Source organism: Sander vitreus, chromosome 21 (genome assembly GCF_031162955.1).
Source record: "Sander vitreus isolate 19-12246 chromosome 21, sanVit1, whole genome shotgun sequence".
Taxonomy (NCBI): domain Eukaryota; kingdom Metazoa; phylum Chordata; class Actinopteri; order Perciformes; family Percidae; genus Sander; species Sander vitreus.
Genome location: NC_135875.1, coordinates 6,360,829 through 6,375,928, shown reverse-complemented (window position 1 = coordinate 6,375,928; position 15,100 = coordinate 6,360,829). Strand labels below are relative to the sequence as shown.

General features: G+C 41.2%; 1 protein-coding gene across 4 annotated transcripts in view; it reads right to left on the bottom strand.

The window, feature by feature from the left end:
* Positions 1 to 15,100, bottom strand: part of tanc2b (tetratricopeptide repeat, ankyrin repeat and coiled-coil containing 2b) — a 152,841-nt gene that overhangs the window by 62,146 nt on the left and 75,595 nt on the right. For all 4 annotated transcript variants that reach the window (XM_078279331.1, XM_078279334.1, XM_078279332.1 and 1 more), the window contains exon 5: positions 12,708 to 12,887. In XM_078279331.1, coding sequence (XP_078135457.1) covers positions 12,708 to 12,887 — 180 coding nt within the window. The remainder of the gene's footprint in view (positions 1 to 12,707; positions 12,888 to 15,100) is intronic.

The window sequence follows — 15,100 nt, the reverse complement described above, 5'->3', positions numbered from 1 at the left end:
TTTTATGTCAATAAAACAGCTAAATATGTTTATAGAAATTCATTAAACACTGGGGATTAAAGAGTAAAACCAAAGGATTAAAAAAATGAAAGCCCTGGAGAATTAAAACCCAGAAAAATTAAAAAAAAATCTGGTTCTTGGTATATATATATTCTTTAAAAGCAAGTTAGCAATCCCAAGATCATGTTGAAGGATATTGCACGAAAGACAGCCTTGCCAACTGTGTGAAAAAATGGGAATGCCTAAGAAAGAGACAGGGAAGGATTTTAGTGGTCTGTTAATCTTTGATATAAATGAGGTGGTAGGTAATTTAAAGCTTTACAAAACAAATAACAGCAAACAAAAAGCAACAGTTGAGCAATGTGAGCTCTTCTTTTAGCATTTTTAAAAATTCTAGCCACAGTAAAATATCTTTAGCTCTTTAATCTGTTTTGCCAGACAGCAACATTTTGATTAAAACTCATCTCTCTCTGGGTCCTCATTTAGTTTTTTTTTTTTTTTTTTAAATCACATCCATGCATTGATATGCTCAGAGCATTGGGATAATCTGACATTGTGATGATGTTACCAAGTGGGATCATGTGTAAAAGACAAAAGAAAAGGACCAAGAATGGTTCCTTGAGGAACGCCATCGTTAGTATCAAAACAAAAAAATGAAGGAAACCAGACAAGTACACTACCCAAGACACCCACCTATTTCTCAAGACTGTCATTCAAATTGTCATGATTTAGTGTGTCAAACACTTTGCTAAGGACAGCCACTTTGTTAGCACCAACAATGATTCTCAGTTCCTTTATTACTTTTTGCAGGGCTGTTTCAGTGCTGCTGTTGGCTTGATAACCAGTCTGTAACTTTTGTAATATTCATTTAGATGATTAGGTGTATGGTTAAAAAGCAGTTGTTTTTAAAAGATTATCTTCGGAGATTACAAATTGGCCTGTAATTGCTAAGGGTCTGTCTGGGTTGCGTTTCTTTAGCAGAGGGTGTATCAAGTCAAGTCAAGTCAGCATTATTGTCAATTTCTTCACATATACTAGACATGCAGAGGAATCGAAAGTTCGTTTCTCACCATCCCACGATGAAGAAGAAAAAATGTACAACAGATGAGACAAGACATTCCTACCACAAGAGTAAAAAAAAAAAAGTGCTCAACAGAACAGGACATTTTTCCTAACACTAAAACAATAAATGGCAACAATATCACAAGACAAGTTCACAAGACAAAAACACAAGAATGTCACAAGCAGCAAAATGGTAGCTGTTTTGAAAGCTTTGGGGGAAGATTTGTAATTGCTGGGTGTTACCTGGCATAGACACTTGAAGCTGACTTTAACAAGCATGGTCGAAGGGGGATCAAGCTTCATCTTGCTAATGGCGGCTCTAACTGTGTCTTCTCTCAGCATAATAAAAGATTGTAATTCTAGATCCCAGGGAGTTGTTAAAGAGTTAGCAATACTGGCTCTCTTGACTAATTCAAATTCTGTGCATTTGAGAAGTGATGTTTGACTGCAAAGGAAACTGACCTAGAAGACATTTGTGTTACAACAACAAAAATAACTGAGGGCGAGAGTTGCAGGGTCACTGGATTGACCGGAAACAATGGGAGAACATGACACACTCCAACTAGTTTTCTACAACACCATAATTCGATTCCTCTTCTAACCTTTTGCACTGAGAAACAAAATGAAGGATTTTAAAGGACAGTTGTGTCGCCGATGCTTGATTTATAGCCAGGGTGTCAAGCATAGTACAGACTGTGCCCATCCACCAATAGAGTCACTCAGCAGGCTGCTTTTGTAATCAGGACTGAGTGGTGAAACAGGCCTGCAGCTATCAGAAATCCAGGCGCAATGATAATGTCACTAAACAGTGAATATAACCTATAATCCACTGGTTAGTAAATTAACATTACATCAATTTTTAGAGGTACCTCATATTAGTCCTGTTGTGTATACTTTGCATGTGTCAGGTTAAATGCTGCCTAAAAATTGACCGAAGTAGTAGACGGTCTGTCAAATTTATTTCATAACCTATCTCAGTCTTACAAGCCATTTGTCTGAACCACGCTCAAGGGGTTGCAAGGGAGGGAAATTGAGCAATTATATAAATCAATATCACTCTGATCCACTGCAGAGGGTATATGAGAGGTCCGCCACTCAAAAGCCAGGTTTAACTGACCTGTCTTGTGAATACATATGAGATCATAGGCACTGACACACACCTACAAGACACTTGAAGAACTCAGGAGGAAGCGGAGATGAGAATAACCTTGGAAAAGCCACAGCAAGAGCTATGCTGTGTCACACATTTTCACAGGATATTCTCAGATAGGGCAGCCTATATTGTCTATTACAAGATATAACCGTCTCAAACAAGACAAAGTACCTATATTTGTCTGTGCAGTTGATTGCTCTCTTCATACAGTTTCTTTGAATAACAATTTCTTGTCAGACAATAATCCCTCAGCTAAAACGTCTAAAGAGGGAGATAAATAATAGAAAGATCCTTGTGTCATAACCATGAAGGGATATCACCGTGGATGGGACCTCATTCATTCTGCTCCATCTGATTCAAATAACCCCATGATGGATCCTACAAACCCAGGAAATGTTCTTCCACCTTGGACACAACATGGTTATTTATCCACCCTGAAATTGTCTCTCCTGAATGACAGCTGACAATGTAAGCTCATCAAAGCACTCTCCAGGTGGTGATACTAAGTGGTGTGAAAACTAGCTGTGGGCGCCTCATCAAAAGCCATTCACCTGAGACCAGCAATAGCAGCTGCTGATGAGGTGCTTATGTTTTGCTGGCAGACATTGTTATTGAGACATTTTGTTCTGCTCACACACCAGCCAGCAGCCCCCTGGGATAAGGCAAGGAGAGAGGCAGCCTGCAGCACTGGAACTGGAAGGAGGAACCACATCCCAGCACATGACAGGGTGATTCTGGTACACAACAAGCTGCTGTTACTGTTGCTGCCGACTACACGGTGTGGGGAAAAACTATTCCCCACCAACTTCAACCCGTTTACGCAACCATATGCTACATATGACGCTGTGCTCTGGAAGGAAAAGTGAGACACACAACAACAAGAACAAGCATTATTAGCCGCCTACAGCTTATGCTTAGACATGCACAGTCCAACAGAAACACACACACACACACACACACACACACACACAAAGACAATTGAATGCTCACCCACGCTGATGCATGAAACAGAGCAGTTCGCCACGAAAAAGCACTTACATTATCGCACTCTGGTTGATTCACAGGTCCTCGAGCCTACATTGTCATTAGAGTGCAGCCCTTTGACAAATGGATCATTTCATGTAGAGAAATTACTTTTCCTGTGCTCCTCCTCCCATTAGCCCCATGTCTGTACAAACGTCATTCGAACCAGTGGGCGACGCACCCAGCTCCAGGTGTGAGATCAGAACGAGCAAAAGCTGTAGCAGCAGGTGAAAGAGGAGGAGACAAGGTTTGTGGGCACAGATGGAGGAATCAAGCAAAAGAGGGTGTGGCGGGGCTCACCATTCTCAAACCAGATCTCCCATTCCTGAAGGTTGGAGTACGGCACCAGCTCCCCTCCTTGCACCTCCAGCGACACGAGCAGTCCTTCCTCCCGGAGTGATGACCAGTTCATCAAAAATAAGCAAAAAGGAAAGAAAAAACTAAAACAGGAAACAGAAAAACACCTGCAACCAAGCAGTGCGGAGAAACAGACGCTCTCACTCTCTTTCTTCCTTCTTGTTTCCTTTCTGAGGAAGTCTCCACAGGTTTCAGTGCTGATGCTGCCTGCTCAATACAGTCGCAGTAAATGATACAGAGCCAGGCAAGATATGGCAGTGACGGGAGGAGTGAGAGGAGGAACAGGAAGGGGAGGGAGAATAAGGAAAGGAGGAAGGAAGAGAACGCAGCAGTCACTGTGTTACTGGGGGACACAGAGGTGACACCTTTATGATGGCAGTAGTACCGAGGGCTGACATGTGACCAAAACCTTCGCCACTACGAATGAAAAAAAAGAAAAGAAAAAAAAAAACAGAATAGGAAGCTTTTCCCGCTAGGAGCCCTGGAAGCACAGATAGGAACGATCTTCTCCTTCGCCTCCGTGACTGCATCAGCGCTTAGCGTGTTATGTATAGATGTGAGAGGAGAGGCGCGCTCTCACTATAGGAACAGGAGCCCAGGTCTCCAACAGATGAATGGTGCAGTGCTGCTGTTGTCATGGCAACCACAGTGCAAAAAGAGGGGGAGGAAAAGGATGAGTAGGGAGGAAAGAAAATGGCATAAAAAAAAGGAAGGAGGGAGGGTTTTATTAAAGGGACAGTTTTTTGTGCGTGGATGGAGCTTTGGGGACCCATCACATCGCACGCGAAAAGAAAAAAGAGGAGAGGTATTATTTGATAGGAACAAGGGTTTCAATAAAACCTACTCCATTTTCCTCTTGGGCTCATGCATCCCTGTCTGTCCTTGTTTTACCCTTGAAAGTGTATTTGTACAGTTGCAGCCATGTTTTACGGCTATTTAGGGGTTCAAACCCATGGGGCTTAGAGTTTATTGTGTACCACCTTTGCTTCTGCCGGGGGTTCATATCCGTTACGCTGTAAGCCTGCTGTTTGTGTTAGTGTTTGTTATTAATCTCCTCCAGTCACACTTGTTTCCCCAGAGTGACATCTTAGACCAGCATGTTTTACAGTATATTACCAACAAGCCTTACAGATGTGCTACTGTAACAGGTCAAAGTTTGGAATGCCACTTTATGTGCACCACCAGTCCTCTACATGATTTAACCTGGGTCTCTATCTGACCATCCCTGCAGTTAAACATTGCCTCTTGCTTATGAGTGCACAATATCATTTATTTTACACCAGTTTTAATTTTGGGTCGGACAACAATAACTTACAAGTGATGTGTATTGTAGGCTAGTCGCATATTGTCAACAAGATGCAACATATTCCTGTGAGATAGATGAGAGGTGGGGGTGGCCACAAAACACAGCTCCATTGATATTATGTGCCGTTTTGTCTTAACATGCCTACTTTATATTTCCTGTGTCTTTTTCGCACATTAACTGGACAGAGACAGTGGCAGACTTACCCTCACTCCTCTCTGTTTAATATGTACAAAGACAGATATAACGTGTTAATGAGCTTAAGAGGTGCTCGTAGACAGATTTTGTTAGCACTGGACAGAGCAAGGATTTCCCCCGTCTCCAGTCTTTGTGCTAAGCTAAGCTAACCAGCTACTGGCTTTATATTAACTGTGGTATCAATCTTTTCATTTAGCCCTAGACAAGAAAGTTTATCACTCTAAAATGGAAGGAAGAAGGTCTGTATGTCCTCCGATTGTCTTGACCATTGTCGGTGACCCAAGGAAGCACAGTGTCAAGTGCAGGCGCTTGAGATCTGTAGGACATATTTATTAGTAGTGTAAACACTGTGGAGTGGATTGAGAGGGGACCCCTTTTAACACAGGTGAACAGCATGGTGGGTACAGCACACTCTCCGTCACTCACTACAGGACATTCAAGAGCAGATTAGTTCTTGAGAAAGCTGCAAACAGCAATACCACAGGCCAGGCAATCAGCCCGTTCCAAACAGGCACATTTTCAACGGGCACTTCAGTACTTTCACAAAATGCCAAATTTTGGCTCTAAATTCTTTTTTCTGTATTTGAACTGACTGAACAAGACTAATCACATCAAAAGTTTCAGTTTAGAAAATCCTGCAATGCAAGCTGTTGTGTCTTTTTTTTTTACTCTTCTGCACCAGCGTTCACCAGTCATGTCAGCAGAAATGAATAAACTGCAAGAAATGACAGATATGTATCAATTCCATCAAGTACCTTTACAATGACACACTGTAAAATAACTGATTTGCACTTAATGAAGAAAAGGTATGATAGGTGAATGATATTTCATCGCTAAAACACGAAGACTATTTTGACTGATGACTAAAATGTGACAAGTTTTTCCATCATAGCGCGTAATCCAGCCGGTTCTTTAGTGTTCCTCCTGAGGACATCATACTCCCATTTCAATTACTCCTTTATACACCTAACCTTCACTCTTTATTTTTCACCTGTGACAGTGGAGCTAAAAATGTCACATTTCCTTTCAGCGGAACAAATGGTTTGCAGGGTCTGTGGTGGCTGGGACGGTTGAGGCAAGAAATAATGACAATAATTGAAGAACAATTTTCTCAATGTGAAATGCTGCAGTAGGGAGGCGTAGTGATTGAGATGCCCCAAATGTCAGTGTTCATTTTAAAAAAATCTCAGAGGACACCAGATGCCATATAGAAAGCGAGGCTGGCTAAGGAGGCGTGGAAAGAGGGAGATTGAGATGTCCCAAATGTCAGCCTTCCTCTCAAAAAGACACAGGACAAGATGCTCAAGGCATGGGGCACTGCACGTTTGTGTTAGATGACTTAAAAGGAAAAATCCAGATTTTACAATATTGTGTCCAGAAACCAGGAAAACAAAATCATATCAACACATCAACATATATCATGTTATAAAACATATTTGAGTAGGGCAGATGCATTGTTTCATTTTTTATTTGTTGTCTCATTTGTTTACATGACGTAGGGAGTATTGGGTGTTTATCTATCGATGTTTAATCTTAGTTTAGTTTACCAGCAGCATAAATGATGCAACTGAGCCATCAACTGGTACACCTGTACTTTGCAGGTTAAGATTTTCCGTATAAATAATGCATTGTTATGAATTAAAATACCTAATAGCATTAAAAAGCTGTTAAAATTAGCTGCAACATTAAAATGCTTTCACATGTTTCACATGTATACATATTTATATTAATATAACCTCCTAAAGGGATAGTTCGGATATTATAAAGTGGAGTTGTTTTAGGTACTTTTCTAAGCAATGTACTGCTGTGGACGGGGGCAGCAGCTAAACATATTTTAGCACCTTAAAAAAAAGCCCACCTACAAATCTATATCAGTTTTATACACTTATACACTGATATGCTGTATTTTCACCGCTTCACCTTGCTGCAGACAACCCTTTCCAATGGGAACCTAAGCCGGAATAGTAAAAGAAAAAAGGTCTAGATAGTTATAAAGTAAAACCAAAAGCTTGAAAGTGCAACAGCTCTACGCTTACATTACGGTGTCATACTGCACATCATATTAATCATAAATAATGAAAACTTGATAACTACTTTTTGTGATCTATTGCAACTGTTTAGTTGTTGTTTTACCTTGCCCACAACACTGCTACAGGTAATAATAACCTACATTTCCCAGATGCCTCCCAATCCCAAAATAATGTGTCTCAACACGAGTTTTAGCTGTGGGCTTATTATAGACCATTGTATCTGTGCAAGAAATGCCAACAAGTGATCCTGTCATCTCCATTTGGACACTTAATACCATCAAACAATAACACAGGCCCAGAAATGCAGCATTCATCATGAGTAGCTAATTTAACAGAGCTCAACATGTTCATCTTCATGTGCGTCCTTTAAGACCACCCACACAATGAGCTGTAATACCTGACTAAGCAGTTCTGCACACTGTGCCTCGTTAATGCTGGCTATCCATTTTTATGCATGCATCACGTGGCCATTTAGAAGTTAGCTAACTGTAGTACAGTGCCACTTATTCACATATCACTCTATTTAAGCACCATAGATAGAGACAATAGATTTTAGATATACTCATATTACTGTAATCACTGCAGCAAGAGTGGGAGAAAAATGAGGTGGTATAATTAAACCAAGCGGATTCTCAGGTTTTAAGGCCAAATGCAATTTTCCACCTTTATGTGGCAATCCATGGGGAGGGAGTAATTGAATTGATTGCAGCCATTAATTAGGGTAAAGCAGTGTAATCTGGGGAGAGATGCTGAAATAATTCCTTTTAAATGTTTCAGAGTGGAGCAGGGCCAATCAATCAGCTTGGGCGATGGTCTCTGGCGAACCTGACACTTGAGTGAGGTGTTTATAAAGGAACAAATAAGCAATCAGTGATTACAACTCATAACAATCAGCCACTGAGATATCTCTGTGAGAATGAGCAATACTCAGCACTCATAGTCTTAGATAACAGCGGGCTAAAAATAGGCAACGTAAAACACAGTGGTCGGGGGATCTGCGAAAAATGAAGACAAACTTATGTTGCATAATGTAAAACAAACTGAGAACGTATGTTTTGTGCACAGCAGGAGGCAGAAATGATATCATTACTTGGGAAAAGGGAACATTTCCATTGAAAAAATGCAAAGGCTTGTAATTATGTAATACATGACATTTAAAGACCCTGTCCTCAGCAGACATTCCAGAGTCGAGCCCAGTGTTAGAAGAAGTGTTCAAATAATTTGCTTCAGTAAAAGTAGAAATACACTTACCGTATAAAAATACTCCATTACAAGTTAAAGTCCTGCATTCAGAATGTTACTTTAGTAAAAGTACGGAAGTATTAGCAACAGAACATAATTGACGTATCAAAAGTAAAACTACTCGTTGTGCAGAATGGCTCCTGTCAGTATTATATTATTGGATCACTGATGTATTCATTATTAATTTTAGTACTTTAATGTAACAATGGATCTTATTTTATATACTGATCTTATGTTTTGTTTATAAAATTTGAATATGAAAAGTAACTAAAGCTCTTAAGTAAGTGTAAAGTAAAATTGTACTTAACTTGTACTGAGTAAATGTACTGAGTTACTTAGTGCACTCAGACACAGAAACTCTTCCCTGACTGTGTAGTCTGACCTCTCTGGAAGGCAGGGGGATTAAAAGAAACTTTCCCTGGGAGGTTTAATAAAGTATACAAATATTATTGTTAGTTCAGTTGGATTACACGTGACAGAGACTCCAGATTTCATTAATGGAGTTCTTGCTAAGTTGTTAGAGCCCGAGCAATACAACAGCAGCCTGATATGATGGATATTGAGAATTTTTACTTAAGTAAAAGTAGCGATACCATGCTATAAATATACTAATAATTAAAGTTAAAGTCTTAGCTAGTAAATGGACCATGAGTTTAAGGCTGCTTTATTATTGCAAAAATCATAACCACGATTATTTTGGTCAATATTGTCATCATGATTTTTTAACACGATCAATCATTAACTTTGGAAACATCATGCATTTATTGAACTTATAATTTCTTTTTCTTAAACTTGTTCTTAATATAAATATAATTCAACTGAAAAACAAATAAAGTAAAGCAAAATTAGAAAAAGAAATATAAAATAAAATAAATAAATGAGGTCAAAATGAATGAGATGAATGTTGTAACGTTAGTGCACTTTAGCAACATACAAAAAAAACTACGTTAACATATATTTAATGTATACAAATAATAAATAAAAAGATTAGACTGAAATAAATTAGATCAAATATGTTGTAGTTTACCAACACAACCTGCTAAACATATATTCAACACGAGTCCACTGCGATGACATGGTACAGTATGCCTCCTGCCATCCTCACCAATCTGTTTCACAAGTTGACCCCTCGAGCATCTGAGGGCCCCCCTGAGAGTCTTCATGCAGGCAGAGAGGATTAAATCAGAAACTCAATGCTTCTCTAAAAAGGTCAGTGCTTTCATGGTGTTTTCATTCTATCAGAGCCTTGAGGTCGAATAACTCAAGTCCTCACCAACACCACCACTCTGCCACAGGAGGGCAAAGAGAGGCTGCGGTTGATGGAGGCCCCCAGAGGAGAGGGGGTGGGTGATCAAAATGAGGCAGCCTTAAGACCTGCTGCTATTTGCTCTCTATTGGGGCATTCAGACCAAAAAAAAAAAAAAACAACCTGGCGATTTGCCACAGGGTTGTGCGGAGGGGGGAGTTTTAATGAAACGGCCCATTTGTGTGACGTCCTGTTGTGTTCTTAAATCCCCCTACAAAGCACAAGTAGACTTTATAGTTCACAATTACTGTTTTCCTTCAAATCGTTTATAGATAACGACGTTTCCGACCGCACATGAAGGCAGCTTTATTTCACAGGAGAGGAAGAAAAGTGTGAGTGCTTTGTTGTTGCAGGAAACATTCAGCGCAACTCCCGGGCAGTTCAGTGCTTGTGTTTCGTTTTTTACCCCTATAGTGTTTTAAAACTTTCTTTTGGCAGCGACAGTGAGGTTTCCTGTTTACTGTATGGGATTCTCACCGCATCAAACCATAGTTCAAAACACACCGACAAATCTGATCGCAGGTTACATGATTGACCACCGCAGTGTGACGTGGGGTTTCTCCAAAAGTTGAGTCAGTCTCACCTTTTCGCCGCAGGCCAGCTGTGTTTTTTTTGAGTGTCCCCCTTGTGGCATCCCCTGCCGCAGCCTAAACGCACTACCCCCCATTAAAAATGAATGGAAAAACCTGCGTTTTTGCCAGACCACCGGACAGCCGAAGAAGGCTGTCTGAACGCGGTCTCATGCACTCATCTGCCACCTCTCTTTTTTCCCACCTCTGCCATTGCTGACATGGGAGGGATTCTGTGACGCCAGCACACACACACACACAAGCTTGGTACTGTCAAGCTGTGCAGGATGTGGCGCTGAGTTTGAATTAATTAAAGGGCGAGAAAGCCGGGGTGGTTAAGACCTAGTGCAATCTGGTGCTCGATGCCACTTGAGAGCAGACACAGGTCTTTGAGGACTTGATGGACCTCGGGGGACGTGAGTGTTTTTGTGCGTGTTGTTTTAGAGTCAGACCTGCTTATGCAAGAGCGGTTTAGCTCCTATAATCAAATGGACATGTTATCTGAAGAATAAGGAAAGAAGAAAACAGTATGTAACGGTGCCAATCACTGTTTATGATGTACAAATCTTAGTCCTGCGAGGCCCCACTAGCTGTACAAAATCACACAGTTTTATGTTGTTGTTTTTTGTCAGAGACTTAATCATTACATCAGACTACAATATAACACACATTAGGTGGTGTGACAGAGACATACATCTGGAAGGATTAACACAGTGAGGTGCTAATCCTGCCAAAATCCTATCTCTCACTGTCATGCACACAAACTCACATGAACATTCAAGATGACAAGTGCAAAAAAAGCAAAACAAATCACACAAAGCGGAAGTGCAGCAAGTACACATCTGAGACATACAGAATATTAAAAATGAAATGACTCCTAATTCCCAAATTAAAATAAAAAAATGTCAAAGCAGCCTTCACAACCAGCAGCAGCACCTGACTGGCATACTATAACAAGCCAAGTAGTCTATTTTGCTATTGCAGAGGCACCGTAGCTGCGTCCAGCGCTTAGTGACCCAAGATGATTGTGATTGGTTTAAAGAAATGCCAATAAACCAGAGCACGTTTTTCTCCTATCCAGGAATGTTGTCTGGACTAGCCAATGGCAACGCAAGACTACAAGTCAAGTGACCACATGTGCGACAATACTGTAAACAGACTTCTCCCTACATCAGCCGTGATATCAGACATAAGACGGCACAGCTGGCATTTATCAAGCTATTCTTAAACAACACGTTCCTCTGTAACGGCCATCACACACAAACACACAATCAAAAAAATTCACTTTGATCCACTTAGATGAAAGTGTAGACATCAAATTAGGCTGCCATGAAACATGAAGTTAAAGAAAAATACAAAAAGAGCAAAGATGGCTCCTTAAACAGCAGAGACAAGCAAAGAGAAATGTCATTCTCAAGTCCTGATCCCCCAAAATAGCCTCTGCTGGATCCTGTCACCCACACAGAGCCCTCTTACAGTGGTGTCGCACACCCAGGTGAAATGAAAGAGAAAATCTGTTTACCCTTTAAAACCTACACTTTAGATGACCCGGGAGTATAAATCATTCTGTATGATGTAAAAACCATGGTCCCTTCGGCATATCAGAAATGGTTAATGATCTAAAGTAGCTGAGAGGCTGGTGCACCCTAGTGGTGACTACTGAATCAAGCATTAAGTCCTTCACACCCACTCTACATCTATGTAGTGGCTGCACTGATACTGGGTAAAGCAATGTCAATATTTCATTTCTCATTTTGAAAATTGCCACAGAGCCGTGAGTCTTGGATGTCCACGCTGCCCTGTGTACCAAACCACAGCATTATAAAAGCAGAGGGAACATGACACAGACTCATAATCCAGTTAATGGGGAGAAAGAGGAGGGGGGAGGCGGGTTCCCACATTCTCTGAATGTCAGGGTTGAGTGTGGAAGGAAACGATTAGCGGTGGAAGATAAAGAGCGATAAAGGCGGGCAGCGCCCACCACAGCTCCCAGTCCATCGGCTGCTCTTGGCTCTTGGACTTTGGTGATTACAAGAATTGGAAATTGCAGTTTGCTGCAGGCCAGAGCTATATGTTTCTACTCAGAGTCAGTGGGGGAGTAATTAAGTAAGAGTAAGTAAGAGTAATTGATTACTGATTATCGGCAGCCATCAGGGTGAGAAGCCATTCCACTCCTCTTCACTTTGTCTCATGAAATCTGTTTTAATTCACTGTGTGTGATTCTCTGAATGATTGGGTACCCTGCCTGCAGTGGTACAGTGAAGGGTTAAGGGAGGCTGTATTAGCACAATGAGTCTATGGGGGAGGACAGTTACAGGCAAGGATGTGTGCGTACAAGACATATAAGAACCAGATTTAGCCCACATCTCTGTCGGCTGTGCTTTTCTTTCCCAAACACAGGTTTTTAAAATGTGACAACACATGAATATTTTTATGAATCTTAACTTCACTGCAGTGTGTTTACCTGTGAGCTTCTTCACGGGCTGTAGCCTGACACTGATGGTCTGGTGGGTAAGCAGCGGGGAGGAGGGCAGCGAGCGTGACACGCCCTCCATGATGCGAATGTGCTGCATGCCCTCGGTCATGGAGAGAGGGGGCACAGCGTAGTCTCCTTCAAAGGCACAGTCACTGTCTATGCTGCCACCTGCAGGGTGGGAGGGAAAACAAAACAAGCATGAGATGCTTTTCTCTGCTATTAATAGTAGGTAATAACATAACACTGTCGGGAGTTTCTGCAAAGAAAGCATGGAGACTTCACGTAACAATGTATGGAGATGTTATTCATGTAGAGACCTCATAAAAATGGCATTTGAGTCGAATGTCACTCAAATAATGTTATCAAATGACATTCTGCCTCTGCATGTGGACATAATTTCAGTTACATGAGAATGGCATTCTGCATTCTGCTGATACTAGCAAATGACAGAAAGACCTTAATAAAGAAATCAAACTACAACGCAAAGTTCTCTCTGACACAGTCTTAACCAAATATTTTACACTGAGATTCTCCTAGGTGTTTTGGGCTTCAACTAACAACTCATTCCATTATCTATTAACTTGCTGATTATATTTTTTTTATTAATCGATTGCTTATTTGTCTATAAGATATCAGAAAACAGATATCAGAAGTGCACGTCACAATTTCTCAAAGCCCAAGGCGGTGTTTAATTTGTTTTGTGGGATAACTGCTAAATTTACAGTTAGACAGTGTAGAAAAAAATGAATTATCTAACAGTTTTAGTCTCATTTTATCCTAATATCCTCTTTCCTGTTGACTGATTACGTTCCTTTTACTTTACCTGATCAACAAACTTTTAGTGTATCCTTCTCTGTCTGCCTTTTGTCTAGCTTAGTGTTAAAACAAAACATTTTACTTTGGTCACTGTGAGTGAGACCCTTTGTTTAGAGCCCAACTAAAATTCACACCTTAACTAGTCTATATTGATGACGTTCCACTTCCGGGATTGTTCAGGTGCAGCGGGAAATTCCGCCGGATGTCCCTCATTACCAGATGTCCGTTACCTTCCGCTTTTATTCTGTTGACGTTTGAACAAAATAACAGTCTAAATTTATATTTAAGACTAACTAGCTCTACACTGCTACACAAGAACATCTTTATTTTCATGTGTGTTTCAATGAGTGTGGAGACTTTTCATCCAACTCATGGAGCTAACGTTGGCTTCATTAGCAAGCTAGCTACAGCTGATCAGATGTGCCAGTGACAGTTGTCATTTCAGCCGACAGGATCAACAGTTTCTGACTAGAGATGACAAGCCTGCTTTTGTCTGTTACTGTCTGAAATCAAGGACCCATAGCTTAAAATAAATACTACGAATTCTGAGTGGTAAATCTGACACTGTTATCACTGAAAACTGCACATGTGCTGTGCAAGAGCGGAAAGCTTGACAGGTTTAGAATCAGTAGTCTATATCCACGACGTTCCACTTCTGGGATTGCTCCGGTGCCGCCGGAAATTCCACCGGATGTCACTCTTTTCAGCCAGATGTCCGTTACCTTCCGCTTTCTTTGTGTTGTAATTTTAAACTCTGGACGATTTCTGAGGACTATGGTTAACTGCTCCTCAGATCTCTGCAGGGTAAATCCAGACAGCTAGCTAGACTATCTGTCCAATCTGAGTTTTCTGTTGCACGACTAAAACAACTTTTGAATGTACACATGTTCCACCTAAACAAGTTCCTTCCCAAGGCTATTATGCAGCAGCACCGTTGCTCCGTCCGGCGCTTAGCACCGCCCAAAGAAATGCCAATAAACCAGAGCACATTTTTCTTCCATCCCGGAATGCTGTGTGGACTCGCCAGACCCTCCTTTGCAGCGCTGTGGAGGAAGGTCTGGCAATGCGAGACTATAGAATCAGTAACTTAGTGTTATAAGAAGTAGACGAGAAGTAAATATTGGATATGTGGACAGCATGATGGACCAACACCGTCAAACTGCATCTGCTGTCGAGGATTTGTGGTTATCCTGTTGTCTGAGATAATCTACACATCTCCGTCTGCAGCACAAGAGGAGCATCGCCTCTGGTTCCCTTTGACCTCTGGCTGTCTACAGCTAGAGGAGGAGCGCTTGCGACTCCTGCTAAGGTTGCAGATGTCTCTTTCTGCACCGACGAAGAGTGTTTAATGAGAAAAGGTTGGGATCCTTATAAATTCACACAGGGAGGCTGAGGGAAAGAGCTCCTGTTGCAGTCAGTGCTTGTTCATTATGGCTCTTTTCAGCCAGATGTCCGTTACCTTCCGCTTTCTTTGTGTTGTAATTTTAAACTCTGGACGATTTCTGAGGACTATGGTTAACTGCTCCTCAGATCTCTGCAGGGTAAATCCAGACAGCTAGCTAGAC